This window comes from Podarcis melisellensis (assembly GCF_964234715.1).
Source record: "Podarcis melisellensis genome assembly, chromosome: 8".
NCBI classification, from domain to species: domain Eukaryota; kingdom Metazoa; phylum Chordata; class Lepidosauria; order Squamata; family Lacertidae; genus Podarcis; species Podarcis melisellensis.
The window spans coordinates 37,926,623-37,946,513 of NC_138540.1; the positions used below are offsets into that span (position 1 = coordinate 37,926,623).

Sequence of the window (19,891 nt, forward strand, 5' to 3'; positions counted from 1 at the left end):
AAGGATGGTGCTCTATGAAATGATGGCCAAATGACTGTCATTTTGAAGTCACTGAATCCAATGAGATTTAAGCAATTTGCTGCAGTTCCTGTGTGTGCTTATTTGGGAGTAAGCCCCAGGAACTCGGGGGGGGGGGACTAAGCTCTGGTAAGGTTTCATACATTTGGAATGCTGTCAAGTAGCAAATCACAGCAAAGGTTTGTCCTCTCTAAAACCCTAATTCAGCTCAATTGTTGTAAGCAAAGTCCCTTAATTCTACAAAACTTTTCCTAACATCTGTTAGTATGAGGGTTTTTAAAAACAAGGTACCATTATTTACAATGTTAATTAGCAAATCTAGTTAGGGTTCTGCTGAAATGGGCACATTTTTCCATTTTGCAATGGCAAAAAAGTCACTTCTTTTTATGATTTTCTAGAAGTTCTCCAAAAAGGGAAAGGTATCAAGCAGCAACATCTGCAATGCAGCACCATAACAGCACCAAGTTCCTAATGTTAGAATCATAGAATTGGAGAGTTGGAAGGGACCCCCAGGGTCATCTAGTCTAACCCCTAAAGTTGCCCATGGTATCTGGGTTCTCCCATGTGCCTCTTTTTCAGGAAGAAGCCATCCCAGGAAAATGGAACTAAAGCAGGGAAGAGGGAAAATAATGCCAGAGAACCAGAAGGAAACATGTGCACATTTTGCCCCTCCCTAAAATCCCTTTGTAGCCCAAAATGACAGTCAAACATATAAGAATATCCACTCAATTTGTAAACACCACAGTTTATCCATGTAATAACAAATTCTTATTTGGAATCATTCTTTGTAAAAACTCTTACATGCAGTCATTCCTTCCCCACATAAACTGACACAGGTATAGCTTAAGCTGTCATCAAAACATTTCAGAAAAACTTCCTTTGGCTGGTGCTAAAATGTCAAGTGCGCCTTTCAGCTAAACAGAGTTTTTGGCTGGTCAATAAGGCAACTGGGCATTGAAAGAAGGGGATGGCTGGTGTGTGTGTGTGTGTGTGTGTGTGTGTGTGAGAGAGAGAGAGAGAGAGAGAGAGAGAGAGAGAGAGAGAGAGAGAGAGAGAGAGATCAACTCCGAAGATAGTAGGTGGACAGAGCCATGCCAGATTTAACCAATGATCAATTTTAACATTCCCTACAGCCATAATAAATTATGTTTTACAGAGCAATGTGTCAACAACAAAAATCATCTCTTAGCTTCCTGAAACAGTTGACTTGAAAGTCTCCCCTCATACTGATCCACAGGGGGGAATCAGCCTTCTACCTTCTATAGCTGATCATATATCTGTCTACATTGACTGGTAGTAACTGTACAGAGTTTTAGGCAGCTGACCCACCTGGAAATTGAACTCTGCAGGCATAGAAGATGCTTCACCACTGAGTCATGACCCTGGTCTAATGTAGGGAGCTGCCTTCTACCCAGCCAGACCACTGGTCTATTCTACTAGACATCTTTTAAACTCCATTGAACACAGGAATATAGGAAGAAGCCTTATTCACTGAGTCAGACAGCTAGTCCATTTAGATCAGTGTATTGTCTATATGACCAAACTGCGGGAGGCAGTGGAAGACAGAAGTGCCTGGCGTGCTCTGGTCCATGGGGTCACAAAGAGTCGGACACGACTAAACGACTAAACAACAACAACAAAATTGTCTATATAATAGGGACGCGGGTGGCACTGTGGGTTAAACCACAGAGCCTAGGACTTGCCGATCAGAAGGTTGGCGGTTTGAATCCCCGCAAGGGGGTGAGCTCCCTTTGCTCGGTCCCTGCTCCTGCCAACCTAGTAGTTCAAAAGCATGTCAAAGTGGTACCACTCCGGTGGGAAGGTAAATGGCGTTTCAGTGTGCTGCTCTGGTTTGCCAGAAGCGGTTTAGTCATGCTGGCCACATGACCCGGAAGCTGTACGCCGGCTCCCTCAGCCAGTAAAGCGAGATGAGTGCCGCAACCCCAGAGTCGGTCATGACTGGACATAATGGTCAGAGGTCCCTTTACCTTTATTGTCTGTATGATAAGGAGGGCCTTTCATTATTTCAGGCAGGGGTCTCTCCCAGCGCTATCTTGAGATACCAGGGCTTGAACCTGAGATCTTTAGAATACAAAATGTGTGCTCTACCACTGAGCTATGTGCAGCAGTAAATTTGAATAGGAGCATAGGAAGCTGCCTATACTGAGTCAAACCATTGGTCCATCAAGCTCAGCACTGTTTACACTGGCAGGCAGCAGCTCTCCAAGGTTTCAGGCAGGAGGTTTTCCCAGTCTGACCTGGATACACCAGGAATTGACCTTTGTGTGTAGAACTTCCAAAGGGAAGGGGATATGAGCAAGAGAAGGAAGAATGGTAGTAATTAGGAAAGAAATAGTTCTAAGAAATGAACAGAGTCTGGCTAATTGCAGAGATTCAATGACATGAACCTCAATCAAAAGGAAGCTATTCTAAAAGACCAGTAAATCCGAGTTCAGTTGGAGTAAATAACTTCTGAGTCCAAAGAAGATAGGGATGTTGTTAATGTCATATTCTTTGATCAGCAAACTCCAACAGATATGCCGTAACCTCAGTCACATCCCAGCCTTTAAACTTATGCAAGGAGAGTAGAGGCCCGTTTATAAGCAGCAAAGCAGAAGGCATAGGATGAATTTCACACAACAAACGTTGACCTTGTTTCAACTTTGAGAGGACTGAAGCTATGTTGTCCGTTATACTGAAGAGGAGACAGCTGAATCAAAGAGGAAAGAATCTGGAGGATTAACAAGTGAGTCAAAGAGATGAAGAAGAAATGCAATCTGTATGGAAGGTGTTGATTAAAGTCGAGCTTTTTATAGGGACAGTTTGAAATGATATGGTGCATGAAGAATTACTTCCATGAACCTGGTTACAGGCCTTTTAATGCAGATGGGGAAAGGGGTGAGGGAGCATGCAACAACCCGCATCATCTTGTTTGGATGATTGTGTCCTCAATGCGCTTTTGGAGTTGCCAAAGCACTTAGGAGGTCTTTGGCAGAAGAACTGAAAGATGAGAATGTGTGTGACCAGGCAGAGGCGTTTGATGAGGGAGAAGAATGGTAAGAACAAAGGGAGGAAAGTTCATAAGAAAACCATTTAAGACACCTGGCTATGACCAGAGAAAAAAGGAAGGGTGGTGGTGTGGGGGTGGACTTCATTCCGTGACGGCAATAATGTGGAGCGTTCTCAGTTCCGGACCTCCTGTTTCAACAGAATGGGAGATAATTTTGAAAGAGCAATGAAGAGAAGAAATTTAGCAAAAAGGCGGGGAAGGGTCTCGTGGCTCAGACTAGGCTAGGGAGCACCTCCACTGATGCAAACCTTTTTAAACAGGGATAGGGAAGAGGCAATCCTCCAGATGTTGTTGGATCTTTGCTCCCATGAATTGCAGGAGGTGGGACAAGATGATCCTCGGGCTCCCTTCAGACGCTATGATTCTATAACTTTCTATCTCTGACCATTGGGACTGAAGGGAATTGTCATGCAACAACTTGTCGATGGTACTAGGTTCCCCACTCGAAAGAAAGAAAGAAAGAAAGAAAGAAAGAAAGAAAGAAAGAAAGAAAGAAAGAAAGAAAGAAAGAAAGAGGGATCCAGTCTTAGGCACATTACATTTAAAGCATATGATTCCACTTTAACAGCCATGGCTTCCTTCAAATACTCCTGGAGACTGTAGTTTGTTAAGGGTACTGAGAGTTTTCAGGAGAGCCCTACTCTGCTTGCAGCTTGCTACAATCCCCAGAGATTCTTGGGAAGAGGGACTGACTGTGGTTTAACTATCCAACCCTCTCCCCAAGGAACGCTGTCCTAGCAGAGCTTGAGCTGCCCTGCAATCACATGCATTTATACAGCATGATGGGAACAGTGTAATTGAGGGCATAATTAACGCCGTGCTCCCAGCCTTCAAGGTAGTAGTTGGTCAGAAGCTTCCTCGCTCTTACCTCTTGGCAGGCGCATGTGTGATTAAAAAGCCATTTCCCCCCAGGTTGCCCTGCTGTGTTTAGTAAACTCTCTAAAGAGCTGTTATAATAAATACAGCTTCGGCAAGCTTTTCAAGCCCAGGTTATCTAAACGCATTCATTTTCATTTGCAGGAGAAGGAGGAGAGACATCTGGCTGGCTGGCAGTGTTATGATCGTCTACACAGTGGGAAAGAGGGGGGAAATTAATCTCTCTGTGTCTCCTTTACTCCACTGGTCTGTGTTTATGTCCTTTGGCTATTTGACATACAGAAAGCATCAGAGGGCAAAGCTCTGTTCTCTGATGTTGAATTGCAACTAATCTCAAAAAGCTGAGCTGAGTGTGTAAATAAAGGGAGTCTTTGACCTGATGTTTTGGTCTCTGTCTGATAGACAGCAGATGAAGACGTCAAAGAAAAAAGAAACACTTCCGTTTGGACTGGACTATTGCATAAGGCTGATGGGAGGCTCACAATATTATATTGATTTGTATATAACATAAAATGCATATGAAAAAACAGCCTATTGAAAACTAGATGTCGAGGAGAAAGGCCATAACATGCCTTTCACGTGCATATTCTAGTATATGGGAATGGAGACTTTTGTTCAATAGGCAGTCACACTGATCCCATGAGCTGCAGCCTGATGTCATACATTGCAGGGCTAGGGATGGAGGAGAAATTCAATTCAGCTTGCATTTAATAGTGAACCTCCTTAACATGCACTTTTCAAAACTGTATGAGAACTGAAACACAGCTGTCTCTCGAAGTTTGCACTTCTTAGAATTTTTCAGTTTAGTTTTCCAATCAAACAGCGTTTACCAAAATGCATATGTCAGAGGTGAAATGTGCATAAAAATCAGCAACTGAAAACAACATACAGAAACGCATTATGTTAGGGAAAACAGCGGGCGAAATATGCACATTAGTCAAAACTGCACACAAAAAGTATGATGATCAGGAGAAATCTTCACTAAATTTCTGGCGAGTTTTCATGAGATGTGTTTTTAATTAGGATGTAGATTTGTCCCCCTCCCCCTGTAATACTGGAACCTGAGCCATTCAATGAAGCTGAATGGTGGGAGATTCAGGACAGCCAAAAGGAAGGACTTCTTCACTCAGCACATACCTGCTGAGGTTCATCTGCAGGAGACAGCTACAGCATTCATGCCCTGCTTTGGGCTTCTCATAGGAATTTGGTTGGCCCCAGTGGAAAAAGAATGCTGGTCAAGATAGTCCCTTTGTCTCTTCTTCTTTGATTCTTGTTCATCCACATTCCCTTTCTCTAAACTACTATGATGTTACTGTAGCAATTACTTTGGGGGGAAACACTGCAGTTTACTCTGACTGGTTGCAGTCATAAACAATTGGAACAATCCTCCCCCACCGCTGGCTCACCATAAAACCAGGAGACGCCAATGGCTTCTATTAAAACAGCAAACAAGATGGACGTCCCAGCAGCAAATGTGTCCAACAGAGTCAGTATGTAGATTCCACCCTAAGTAACAAGAAGAAAGCAGCCAATAAAGCAAGCAGCCCAGAAATACTCGAACACTCAAAGCTCTGATTGGATGGGATCTAATTTGCTTGACAACCCATGTAACCAATCTACTTCAGTCCTAGGAGAGTCTGACTCAATACGAACCATTTCCCCCCGCTAACCTGGTGTCTGTGATGGACAGACCATTGGGTTATCATCCTGCAGGCTGTTGACCAATCATGCAGAGTAAAAGTAGGAAGAGACAGATTTAAAAGAAACAGTTCTGTCATGGGGAATGATAAGTAAAGAACATCAACTTGAACTCCGGGGGTGGGGGAGAGGGGGATATAAGTGCAATAAATACATTACTAATTTTTAATTCTGTAATTTGAATCTCTCACTGGAGCATAAGACAACAGGATTTTCTCTATCATCTATGTATTGGATCGGCAGCAGTTTCTGGCCATTGTGCCAAATAGTTAACTCCCCGACACAAAATTTGATGGAAGGATTGGCAGCTATCCACTTGGTAGTCACTTGAGTTGTTGCCCAAGAATAGGCACAGACTTCCCAAAGGGACACTTACATTTGTTATGCAAAAGAGAGCAACGAGGAAGGTGCCAAAGGAGACCCCAAATGTGAAAAGTTTTCTATGTCTTTTTAGGATGTGGAAATCATCTGCTAAGCCGGTGATGACAGCTTCCATGCCACCCATCTAAAAAGAAATAGAAAATAAGAAAATTGCAGGTTAGCAAAAATGCTTTATCATTTAACCTTTTCCCATTTTATTTTATTTTTAAAAAAACTGGTATAAATTAATTACTCCAAGGGTGGCATCCAATGCTAGTCCTACACAGAGTAGACCTAGAAGTAAATGGACATGGCTAACTTAGGATCATTTATTTCAGTGGGTCTACTCTGAGTAAGATTCCCAGAGTTCTCTGTGAAAAGGAATTGATTGTTAAACCATTCTGAAATTGTAGCTCTGGCAAGGGAATAGGGGTCGCCTAGCAACTATTGGCACCCTTAAGAAACCACAGCTCCAAGAATCCTGGAGAGCCACTCAGAATTAGTATAGACAATACTGAAATAGATAGATTAATGATCTGACTCAGTATAAGGCAGCTTTCCATGATTCAAGATCCACCAAATCTGGCTTCTTTCTCTAATTCTGGAGCCACCTTGAGAGTCAAATCGGGCAAGGGAAACTCATCAGATGAGCAAAATGGGAGATGGCTATTTTCTGCTGTTTGCCACAAACATCTGGTAATCAAAGATATCTTGTATCCAGACATTAGAGGTTCCATATGACATCTAATGACAATGGACAGACCAATCCTTCATGAATTTAACTAGCCCTCGCTAAGAAAACCTATTAAGTGTATAACCAAATGCCACATCCTGTGTGATTGAATTTCGCAAGTCAATTATCTGTTGTGCAAGTTTTTCCTTTTTTCCTTTTTTTGGGGGGGAGGGGGCCTGTCTTGAACCTATTACCAATTAGTTTCATCATGATCCAAGAGCTAGTAAAATGAGAGGGAACAACAGCAACCACTCTCTATAGCCAACATCTCCTCATAGGAATGATTTTGGACATGTAAACAAAACTACTTCTCCATGCAGCACTAATAATAATAATAATAATAATATATTTATACATACAGTAATTAAAGTATGGCACTCCCTGCCATGGGGGAGGGGCACTGTCATAGCGACCAACTTGAATGCCTTTAAAATAGGGTTGGACAAATTCATGAAGGAGAAGGCTAGCCACAATGGCTATGCTCTACTTCAGGCATAGGCAAACTCTGCCCTCCAGATGTTTTGGGGCTACAACTCCCATGATCCCTAGCTAACAGGACTAGTGGTCAGGGATGATGGAAACTGTAGGTCCCAAAACATCTGGAGAGCCGAGTTTGCCTATGCCTGCTCTACTTCTACAGTCAGATGCGGTAATGCTTCTGATTACTAGTTGCTGGAAACCTCATGAGGGGAGCACAGGTACCAACTATAGGGTGTCTTGGGGGCCCAGACATCCACAATTTTTTTGGGTGGGTGCACAGCACCCATAGCACAGGCCCCGACACAACTTCCACTTTCTACCTTATGCTGACACATATTGGGTCTTTTGCTTCCTCCTGATAAATGACTGGTGTCTTTCAAGCTTTTATTCCTCCTGAAGGTGATAGAACGGCACCCCTGAGCATCACAGTCAGTCAGTCACCCTACTGTAGTTTGAAGGCTCTGTTTGTTTTTCCCAGAAGTGAACTCACTCTTGATTTAAATATAGAAATCTTGATGCCACTCCAGCATCAAGAACAAGAAGGACTGAGTGCAGTTAGAGTGCTCTGAATGTATGGGGCAAGTCTGAAGTTTCAGCAAGCCACTTAATCCCAGTTAAAGAAAGTAAAGACAGACACTTATGAAAGTTCCCCCACGCCACTGGTTCCCCTTCTCTAAAGCTCTCTTAATATGGTAACAGACGTTGAGGGATCTGATTGTGAAATTACATTTAGGTCACTGAAATCCATGATGAAATGACTGAGATTCATTTAACTATTATTGTTCAAGCACCAGCCGTAAACACAGGCTGAATCCAGATAGAAATGAAATCCTGGTAAAACTTTACTGAGGCAGCTAAACAAAAACAGTGCGTGATTTGAGAACAGAACATAGGGGTTTTGTCTTTCTTATTTCAGACCTTGTACATAGCAGAGAGATATTCAACTAACCACACAGAGGAAAGCTCCCCCAGAACTACAGAGAGTGTGCTAAAGCAGCAAACTTCATGCTGCTCTGCTTGCTAGCTAAGCAAACCTCCTTCTCCACCACCATCTTGGTTGGCCTGGCTTACTGATAACAGAATTAACCCTTAAGTTAAAAACTGAATGATCTCTGCTGTGGGACCTCTTACATAAATGGAGCAGCAGTGTGGGAGTGACATTCATATATGTGTGTGAATAAAGAATGTTGCAAATGAAAAATAACATATACTTACAGAACTGTCAATACCCAGTGAAAGCAGCATTATGAAAAACACTATTGCCCAAAAAGTTGATCCTTTAAGGGTTGAAATAGCTTCTGGATAAATGATGAAAACTAATCCAGCTCCTGAGGAAGAAGGAAAGAAAAATAGTTTCCTAATTGCACAACTTTAAGGCAAGATTTTATATTTATATTTAATATTGGTTGGTTATGCCTTGGTTAGAGAGCCTTCTTTAATACTGTCTCTAATTCAGTTGCTTCCCTTCTCCCCCCCCACCCAACCCTTGGCTGAAAAGTTATATATGTATGTTGCATTGTAATGCTTGTAATATGTCAGCAGGTGTCACTATAGTGCTGCTTGCACAGCTTGCAACATAATGTATGTGGCCTAATCCTGCCTGGAAAGGCTTCTGCTTTGGGCCCAAAATGTGTTAAGAAAAGATTGTCTGTTTTCATGTTTGTTATAGGTAGCAACACTGTCACCTGGCATAAGAACATCAAGTAATACAGTAAAATATTATTCCCTATAAAATGAATAAGGAAACAAGCAAGCCTTGAAAATAACCAGTCTTTTCTTAAAACATTTCTGAGACAGAGAAACCTTTCCAGTTCTGCAGGATTAGACCACACTCATTTCACAGCATGCAACTCAGAAGACTGAGAGAGGCACATAGGCCAGAAGTGAAAATCTAGAGGAGAAAAAGAAGAAAAGTACTGCTTCAAGGTGGTGCAGAAGTGGTTTTGTCAATGGCACAAATACATAGACATTGCATATAGATCAGGGAAATAAATACCAGAGGGAACACACAAACATTAGCCAGAAATTGTACTTTGGAGCCTAGACATGTGCTTCACGTTGGGAGTGAAGCTGGTTACCGCGACCAGTTGTGGGGGGTAGAATAAACAGAAAGACAAGATGGAATCGATGAGGGAAGAATAACTTGCCTACAAGTAACTATCTGTAGATCATTTATTCTGAGGCTTTGCTTCCTTCTTCCTCCTCCTCCAGTTAGTTAGTGTTAGGTCTTATTTTTTGTGAACCACATGCCTCCACATGCAATCTTGTACTCAGAGTGGCTTTCTTTGCTTGCAGTAATAAACCTTACAATACTTTATTCTTTCAACCAGCAGGCTTACCAGACTATACATACTGTATAACAGCATACCATTGCTATATTTTACGGGTAGGTGGGTCACTGTCACTTACCAAGAGAGAGAGGAGGAGGAGGAGTGAGGTGGCAGTGTGGTCAATGCGGTATAAACACAGTAATGGACCCAATCTGGTATTGCTGGTAGCACGTTTAAAAACACAGGAAGAGCCAGCTAATTGAAGCCAATGGCTCATCTAGTCCAGTATCTGGTTCTCAATGTGGCCACCCAAATTCCTGTGGGAAACTCACAAGCAAAACCAAAGCACAAGTAGCACCATCCCATCTTGTGGTCTCCAGAAACTATTATTCAGTAACATTGCTGCCTCCAGCTATGGAGGTAGAGCATAGCCATGATGGCTATCAGCCACTGATAGCCTTCTCTTCCATGATATAATCCTAATTCTAAAGCCATTCAAGTTGGTGGCCATCACTGCCTTCTGTGGGAGTGAGTTCCATAGATTAACCATGCATTGTGTGTAGAAGGGCTTTCTTTGGTAGAATCTACACACATATAAAAAATGCTGTGAAAATGCTTTTAAAAAAACCACCGTTTTGAAAAATACATTGAATTTTACATAACTCACTGTTGCCATCCAATGTCACGCTTGTATACTGCACTTTACAACACATTTCAAACTGTGTTGATGAGTCATTTATCTGTCCTGAATTCTGCAACATTCAGATTCATTGGCTGTATTCTGTCATGTGGCATTTTCAACTAAAAAGGAGAGGTGCATAGGTTTATGTAGTTTGAAACGAGGAAAGTGTGCAGATGCATTCTTACCTTCGGTGGCCACATCTTGAATTTTGACTTTGTATACATGTGCCATGTAGCCCAGTATAGAAAAAATGGCAAATCCAGAGATGAAGCTAGTGACACAATTGATTGTACTGGTCATCAGCGCATCCCTAGGAGAAATCAGGAGATGATGAAAAGGCAGCAAGCAGATCCCAGTGCCAAACCCAGTTAAGAACCTCATGCAATGTCATTTGAGTAGAGCTAAGCACAAATTTGAAGTACTGTATACAATTTGACTACTGTTTTTTAAGGCTACCACCCAGCATAAATTTACACCCAGATCATCAAATTCTGCTGACCAAAGCATCTGTTTTGAGGTGACAACTTGTGGTAGATTGCAATTTTGAGTGGACTAGTGTCAGTGTGTTAATACTCCGAGTGTCAGGAACAGAAGGCTCAGGTAGAGTCAATGGGCCTTGTCCGAGTGAAAAGAAATCTCAAGAGATCTCCACACCACTTCGGCATAGTGGTTAAAGTGTTAAGATGATGAGCCAGGTGACATGTGTTCAAATTCCTACTCAGGCTCAAAAGATCACTCAGTAGTGCTGTACTGAAAATGTCTTTATCAAAGGGAAAAGGAAACTTTAATGAAAAGCTCATGGGTAGAGAGCTTTCCTCGCTTTCAAGGAGGCCACTGGAGATATAGATAGATGATAGATGGATAGATGGATAGATAGATGCCAGACTTGTAGAGTTTAATGATTCTAAAGAAATTTTGAAATGCCCTGCAGATGAAGCAGAAAGAAACAGAAGGTGCTTTCATGGGGGAAGAAAACTTTTGAGAAATTGTGAGGCAGGTTTTCAGCACAGCCCCACCATTGGGTGACTGTGGGACAACCAGTCCCCATCAGTTTATTCTACCTTACAAGGTTGTTGTGAGGAGGATAAATGAAGGGGAAAGAGCAGGGACATCTCAATACATTTGGTTAACTGAGGCAAAGGGCAAAATGGTTCCACCTGCCAATTCCAGAAACAGAAGGTGGTGAGAATGGCAATAGGCCAACATCCTACAGCATCACCCAAGGAGAGGGCAGAGGGCAGGCCATGTGGCCAACACAACTGTCTCCTCAGGCTCCTTGTCATTACTGCCTTACCCCCAGAATAATATACATTGAAATGGTCTCAGGACCAAACATTGTTTGAGAGCGGAGGTGGCAAACCTGTGGCCCACCAGATGTTGCTGGACCACAACTCCCATCACCCCTGACCATTTCCTATTGTGGCTGGGGCTGGTGGAAGTTGGAGTCCATCAGGGGACCACTTTCCCTGCATCAATTCTAAAGGCTATATATATGGAAAAGAGTGAATGACACGAGCCATAGAGCGGAAGACAGGATTATTAATCTTTGAAGAATTTAATGCAATACTGAATATCGCCTCAAGCAGTTTTTATCCAGGGTGGGGTGGCACCCCCACTCTGTTTTAGATGTTTCATGGCAAATTTACTCAGATTACAGGGTAAAAGCAATTATGCAGGAAACGGTTCTCTCTCTCTCATTTTAAAGGCATGCTTCCTAGTGATTGGTTAATAGTAATCTAATTGCAAAAAAAAAAAAAAAGCAGATGGTTGTCATTTGGATAACTGCATGTGATTGCAGGTGTTGCTTCTGCTGCAAGATGATGCCCATTCATTGTCACAGTGGAACATCTTACTTGGAAATCTAAAGCCCAGTTCAAATCTGAAACAAACAAAATAGCAGACTGCCAAAGCCACTATTTGCTTCATTGCGGCATTGTGAATTTCGCGGAACATGAAGAGTCTGGTGGATCAGGCCAATGGCCCATCTAGTCCAGCATCCTGTTCTCAAAGTCACCAACCAGATGCCTGTGGGAAACGCGCAAGCAGGACTCGAGCACAAGAGCCCTCTCCTGTCCTGCAGTTTCCAGCAACTGCTATTCAGAAGCGTAATTGCCTCCAATTGTGTGTAGCCATTGTGGCTTAGCAGAGACATGTACCATTACTTCAGTGGAACAGACACACTGGTTCAAATCTCTTGCACTGACAACAGTTTGGAGGATGCATGAAAATATGGATGCTTATATGGAGGGAGGGAACTACACATAGCCACTCTGGGGCAGTTATCCATCCTAAATGAGATTGGGAAACCTATGGCCCTCCAGATGTTTTCTGCCTCAGTCAATATGGGCAATGGTCAGGGATTATGGGAACTGTGGTCCAGCAACTGCCACATATGCATGTGCTGTTTCTAGGAGCATCATCTGAGTCCTTCACCAGGTACCACTGCCATCAGAGATTAGGCTTAGCCCCAGAGGTGGAATGTTTTTCCACCAGAGGCTCATCTGCTACCAAATTTAATTACTTTTGCCCAGGCAGCTGTGTTATGTGACCCATGAGAGCAACAAAATAACCAGACTGTACAACGGTGATGAGATAAAATCAGGCCAAATCTTTATTGGCAGCAGCAGGTAGGGCAAGGGTTGGCATGGCATTGGGTCCCAGGATCAGTTCATCATTCCACAAGCCCCATGTTGATGGAATGGATCCGCAGGGTTTGGTCACTCCAAACCTGTTCAACAGGAGTGAGCCAGTGTTGAACCTTGCTGTGGTGCAAGCAAGCAAGGTCTCACTGCGGGACCAGGATACATATTCCAACCAGGCAGATACCAAACTCCCCTCAGGCCCCTTATGGGGGAGCCCTATACTATGTTGATCCTGACCAATGCCATTTCTGCCCTCATACAAACAATGTTCTTCTGCTTAACAAAAGAAAGCTGTAATTTCACTGAGGGAAAAGTGAAAAAAACCCCAACCAAGTGCCAATCAGGTTGAGAGAAAATCATTTCTGGCCCTGTCAACCAATGACCCAAATTTGCTCAGTGAAGGCTCTAACCCAAGGGTGGGAGAGATGCTGTCAAAGCAAAATGGCTGTGACATCCAGGGGAAGCAGCCTTATATAGGCTTTCCCCTCCCCTCTGCAGCAAGGGCTCATAGGCCAGCCTTTTCCCATAAGCCCATCACACAGAGAAGAAACCTTGCCCAGTATTTTGCTGCAAATCTATGGGCTACAGAGGCGCCATGTGCTTATTGGTCACGGAACGGGGGCTTAGATGCCACACAAATATCTTGATATTTATTCAGCCCTGCTAAGCTTTTAACAGGTTTCCTGTCTCTAAGTGATGTGATACCTTCCAGAATGAGAGACTGCATGCCCCTACAAAACCAGTCACGAGGGAAGAACATTAGGAGAAAGTGGTTGCTCTTTTGGACTTTGCATAGGCTTTTTATTGGCTGGTGTGGGAAATGAGATATTGGACTAGCTGGGTCCAGTAAGGTTCTTAAGTTCAGTAACCTCAGGAATGAATAACTTCTTTCCAGAACTATGGCAGCACTGTACAGACATGCATGCAAACATAGGAAGCTGACTAATACTGAGTCAGCCCATTGGTCCATCCAACTTAGCATTGTCTTCACTGAGTGATGTGGCTCACCAGGGTTTCAAGCAGAGGTCTCTCCCAGCCCTACCTGGAGATGTCAGGCTTGACCCTTAGAGCTTCTGCATGCAAAGCAGGCATTCTACCACTGAGCCACATAACTCTAGGAAGCTCACAAGCCAAGGCCCTGTTTTGACCTTTTCCTGCTGATTTCCTCAGTTTGTGGAATGTAAAGGTAGACTGGCTCTGTACATTATTATTAAGAACATACACACATACATGGAAATAAAATTGTCAAACAATCAAAAATATGTTTTCCTCATCTATTTAAACAAATAAAATTGATTACAGGGACATGAGTAGGTTTACAGCATTGTAGCTTACCTGTAGCAGTTGTTGTCAAATCTATTGTAGCTGGCAAAGGCAATTAAGACCCCAAACCCAGCCCCTAAGGAGTAAAATATTTGTGTGGCTGCATCAATCCATACCTGCATAAGGAGAACAGAGGAAGGTAGTTTGTGGATTATAGCAAAATTGAACAACAACAACAACAACAACAACTGTATTTTCAATTATATAATTTGTTTGGGGAGGGGGGGAATCCATTTCATGGATTTAAAACTAAGAAATAGGGAAAAGCTCTGCTGAAATCCAGAAAGCATAGGTGAGCAAGAATTTGAACCCAGGTGCCCTACTTTAGTATTTTAAGGAGAGGGGACAGGCACATCTGTGGCATTTAGCAGAGGAGAAAAACTGGCCTCCTGAGGGCAAACTGATAGGCAAATCTGTCACTCTCAGTTCGTCTCCATTTCTCATTTTTCCAGTGTTCACTTCCAAATCACTTTGCTAATGATTATGATTTTTTTTTTTTAAAAAAAAGAAGTCCTCATGAAAATTCATTGGCATTTTGGTGCAAATTTCTTCTAATATGCATATGCTTGTATGCATTTGCCTAAATTACAAACGGGGTGATTTTTGCCACTAACAGATGCATTTTTGTGAACACTTTGCCCCCAACGTATGCATTTTGTATGCATTACTTGGCTGGACAACTGCATTACAAAATTCGGAGAAGCATGTTATTTAAAATAGCAGCTGTGTTGAGGTTTGTGTATTGCATTGGAAAGTGCACCCTTAAGGTTTAGACATGTTTGAGTGGGGGAGAAGATGGTCCTTAATGTATCTTTGCACTAGGAGAGACAATTTGGATGAAAACTCCCCCGTGCTGGCTGGGGCTGATGGGAGCTGGCATAGAAAACAACTGGAGGGCACCATGTCAGTGAAGGCTACTCTAGGCCATTAATGGATGGGAAAGTTGGCACCAGCACTCAAAACTGAACCTGGAAACAAACAGGTAACCAATAAAAATGCTATAGGACTGGGGATATGTGACACAGAATTTAAGCAGAGGATCTCTGGACTCAGGCAATGAGTAATACAAAACAATCACAACACGAGAAGTCATGGACATCCAATAAAGCTGAACGTTGATCGATAGATGAAATATCTTCTTCACACAGCACACAGTTATGGGACAATGGAACTCCCTCCCACAGGAGGCAGTGAGGGCCAGTGAGGATTAGACAATTCATTGAGGAAAAGGCTATCAATGGCTACTAGCTTTGCCTCCAGGCAGCAAATGCCTTTCAATATCAGATACTAGAAACCATAAGAGGGGAGAGTGCTCTTGTGCTCAGGTCCTGCTTGTGGGTGAGAATAGGATGCTGGTATGATTATATGGTTAGATGGACCTATGGCCCGATCCAGCAGGCTCTTCTTATGCTCTTATTTTTACTGGTTGACACCAAGCGCGATGTACCTAGCAATTACTGTGCCCTAGGTGAGGGGTAAGGAAACTGTATCTCTCCAGAGGTTGCTTGACTACAGCTCCCATCTTCCCTTATCATTAGCCATGGTGGCTGGAGCTGATGTGAACTGGAGTCCAACAACATTCAGAGGCCCACAGGTATGCCAACCTAGGGCCTATGTTATATGTACATGTCAGTCTGTACTTTTAAAAAAAGTCATTCCAATGGGCAGATATTACATCTGATTCAACCTTAAAGGTAAAGGTAAAGGCAACCCTGACCATTAGGTCCAGTTGTGACCGACTCTGGGGTTGTGGTGCTCATCTCGCTTTATTGGCTGAGGGAGCCGGCGTACAGCTTCCGAGTCATGTGGCCAGCATGACTAAGCCGCTTCTGGCGAACCAGAGCAGCGCACGGAAACGCCATTTACCTTCCTGCCAGAGCGGTACCTATTTATCTACTTGCACTTTGAGGTGCTTTCGAACTGCTAGGTTGGCAGGAGCAGGGACCGAGCAACGGGAGCTCACCCCGTCACGGGGATTCGAACCGCCGACCTTCTGATCGGCAAGTCCTAGGATCTGTGGTTTAACCTACAGCGCCACCCACGTCCCTGTTTCAACCTTAAGCCACATCTAATTCAGATAATTTGTTCCACCATAACCGATCCCTGACCTCCCATTCCCCCCACACCAATATATTTACTTCCTGCATGGTTTAAGCTTAAAACTCTTTTATTTCTCACCTCTGACACATGCCATATGCATTTAAAAATAAATCCAACTGTTGTTTTTGTTTTAATTCCAAGTACACCACAGCTGCAGGCTGCAGTCTACATTTGTGCTATATGTTGACTTCAGCAGCACTAGTACTACGCAGAGCTGTTTACCCAAAACTACTTCAAGTTTCCTAAATATTTTCCCAAGAGGTGCCAGCCAGTCTCTTCTTCTAAGCTTCAGCATTGCGTCATTGCAAGCATTACTACACCATTGTGGTAATGCATGATTCTTGCTGGCAAACAATCATAGGCAGATTTATAGCCTGAGGAAGAGAAAAACAACCAGGGCACCCACAAACACTAAAGTATTTGCAGGAAGCTCTTCACAGAGAACAATGAAGAAGGGAGACACACTCTTCCTGGCATCTCAGATTTCACTGGATAGCTACTGCTGCTCCTTTTGTGAAAGAGACACTAGATGTCTGCAGGACAGCAATTCATTCATTGCTGGGGAGCCAATGAGGTTACTACTTCCTGCTGTAGGCATTCCAGACGCAGGGATTCATTGTTCAGTATCAGGTACCTTTGAGAAGATATGGGATAACCCCAGAGAATAGCAAATATGAAGCAGCTTGAATTGGGCCTGGAAATGAACAGCAAATAGAGAAAGCTGTGACTTAGGTCCACCAAGCCACCCAGTTCTAAAAGGCAGAGGTTCATCTTGAATTACCTAAACAACACATCTGTTAACTACATGACCCTTAACAGATGCAATTCCCTAGCATCACTTAGCATGAGTGCACATGGAAAGCTCTTAATGGTGTACTGAATTTTGTTGTTGTTAATTAAGAAGATAAAAAGAGCCTGCTGGGTCAGGCTAATGACTCATCTAGTTCAGCATCCTCTTCTCACAGTGGCCACCCGGATGCCTCTGAGAAACTGACCAGCAGATCCCAAGCACAAGAGAACTCTTCCCACCTGTGATTTCCAGCAACTGGTGTACAGAAGCATTACTACATTGGACCATAAGCATAATGGCTGCTAGCCACTGATATCTTTATCCACAAACTTGTCCAATACTCTTTTAAATCTACCCAAGATGGTGGTCATCACTGCCTCCTGGGGGGGGGGGTGAGTTCCATTGCTTAACCATGCAATATATGAAGAGGTGCTTTATTTAACCAGACCTCTATCTGTCAACATTCAGCCTCGTTGGATGTCCAATTGTTCTATTATTATGAAAGAGGCATAAAAACATCTCTCTATCCAATGAAACTGCATGTGAATGAACAAACTTGGTTTGTTACTGTAATCTCCTTTTCAATGTTAAATGAGAAGGTTGAAACCAAGCACTCACTGTGGCTTCTTTTAATCTTCTAAAGTCAATGTTGAGGTATGCTTTGATTCCATCATATGCACCAGGCAATGTCAGTCCATGGATTAACAGTACGGATAAAACAACGTAAGGCAATGTGGCTGTTATCCATACAACCTATTAAGTTAAGACAAGCAACAAAAAATATTGATCTGTCTCTTGAATGGCAAACACAGCATTACTACTGCTACAACAACAACAACAGCAACAACAATTTATTACTTACGGTATATACCACCCAGCTGGCCGGGCCTCCCCAGCCACTCTGAGTGGCTCCCAACAGAATACTAAAAGCACAATAAAACTTCCCTAAACAGGGCTGCCTTCAGATGTTTTCTAAAAGTCAGATAGTTGTTTATTTCCTTGACATCCGATGAGAGGGCGTTCCAAGGGATGGATGCCACTACCGAGAAGGCCCTCTGCCTCATTCCCTGTAACCTCACTTCTCGCCGGGAGGGAACCGCTAGAAGGCCTTTGGGAGCTGGACCTCAGTGTCCTGGCTGAACGATGGGGGTAGAGATGCTCCTCTCTCTTTGACTGCTTTTTTGGTTGTTAAAAAAGAAATGCAACCAACCATTTGAACAGCATCTTTCCATTTCAGTATAGTAAGGTAGTAGAGCTGGGGGGGGGGGAATTGACATCTGGCAACCAATGTGCCCCTTTGGTTTCAGATAATACATGGGTAGACGAGTCTTAAAAGCCCAGGGCACAAATTTTCATGGCCTTCTAGTGGCTATGGTGGCTCACGTAGCAGTAATTAGTGCCAACTCTGGGAGTGTATGTTTGATTCTGGCCAAACTAAACCTCCTAGAGCAAAATATACATCAGGACAAGGTTGTCTTGCTCCCCATTCCTTTCTCCCTTCTGCTTTTCATGTATAAAGAGAGATTGAACTAAGCAGAATTTGCCATTAAGTCTAAATGCAGGAAATTGTGGCTTGATCTAACTGTGGTTACATAAAACAAACCTTAATCAAACCATGTTCAGTCTCTGGCACCTAATCAAGGGAGGCTATGGAAGTCTGAACAGGTATCTGGATATAGCCTGGGTAATTTGGAATGGATGATGGGGACAAAGAAGCTGAAACTTAATTGAGACAATACAAAAGTGTGGTGAGTGGGGTAAGGTCAGTCTTAGAAGGGTTGAGGCTGTCAGGAGCTACAGTCAAATGTAGGTCAGCAATCAACCCAGAGTCAGTGAAGTTAACTCTTTATTCCAGAAGCCATAACAGCAACTCTTCCCAGTAGGTTTTGTTCTAACAAGGCAAATGCAGGGACTGGTTGATGGTCCCCGCCTTCCCTAAGGCTCCTCCTCCCAAGCAGTTGCAAACTGTGCTCCAGTCTCTTCGTTTTTCTCTGTGTTCTAGGAGACCCAAGGGGAAGGGAAGCTGGCCACAGCAGGAGGGGGAGACTCCCTGGCTTCTTCAGCAGTCTGCTTCTCTGTCTTCTGGCCCCACTCTCCTCCAGCCTCCGTTTCTGCCTCAGAGTCTGAGCTGCCCTCTGCCATAACCTCTTCCTGCTCACCAACCTTGTTACCTTTTTGGCTTCTGACCTTGGGGGTTCCCCAGCTGGTGCCTCCCACCACAACTCTGCATCCAGCCAGTTCATGACAGGCTCACAGTTTAGGGGGTACTCCACTGCTTGGCATAGTATCAGAGAAGGTGAAGGGAAGGTGGAAGCTGCATGAATCACTGTGTGCCTATATGTCTGGAACACAAAGCATGGCTTGAAAGTAGACAGTGTTCTGTACAAACCATGGTTTGATGTTACATCTGAACCACCAAAACCCTAATAGAAAAGCCCTTTTTAAAGAAAAAAATGTATGTATTAAGAAAATATTTGCCAACCTTTCCTGAAGTTTTCACACCTTTCCACAGGCTGAAGAAAACAGTGATCACCACAACCACGAGACACAGTGTGAGCTGCCATTGGGGCAAGCCAATATCATGAATCCCCCGGCTTAGGTGAAGCTGTAGAACTCTCCGCCTAAGCAAAAAGTGACAGAAGAGGGATTGAGTTAGATCCTTTTGTATGGAAAAACAATCACTAACTGGCTCCACATTTATTTGAAGTGGTGTGACTTGGTTTCAGCAAAGCATGTCCTCCCTAAAAGAGGGCACATGTTGCAGTGAGACCTGGACACTGACCTCCTGTGTTGTGAGTGGGTTAATTGGACAGCCACAACATCCGACTGGTAGGTCTCTCATTGCAGGG

The 19,891-nt window shown here is 43.4% G+C and overlaps 1 protein-coding gene across 1 annotated transcript in view; it reads right to left on the bottom strand.

Moving 5' to 3' along the window:
• SLC6A2 (solute carrier family 6 member 2) overlaps positions 1–19,891 on the bottom strand; it is a 55,819-nt gene that overhangs the window by 8,484 nt on the left and 27,444 nt on the right. Inside the window, exons 5-11 of the mRNA XM_081924053.1 lie at positions 19,525–19,663; positions 17,661–17,795; positions 14,165–14,268; positions 10,373–10,497; positions 8,451–8,563; positions 6,039–6,167; positions 5,371–5,470 (exon numbers count right to left, since the gene is read on the bottom strand). Of these exons, the coding sequence (XP_081780179.1) occupies positions 5,371–5,470; positions 6,039–6,167; positions 8,451–8,563; positions 10,373–10,497; positions 14,165–14,268; positions 17,661–17,795; positions 19,525–19,663 (845 nt within the window). The remainder of the gene's footprint in view (positions 1–5,370; positions 5,471–6,038; positions 6,168–8,450; positions 8,564–10,372; positions 10,498–14,164; positions 14,269–17,660; positions 17,796–19,524; positions 19,664–19,891) is intronic.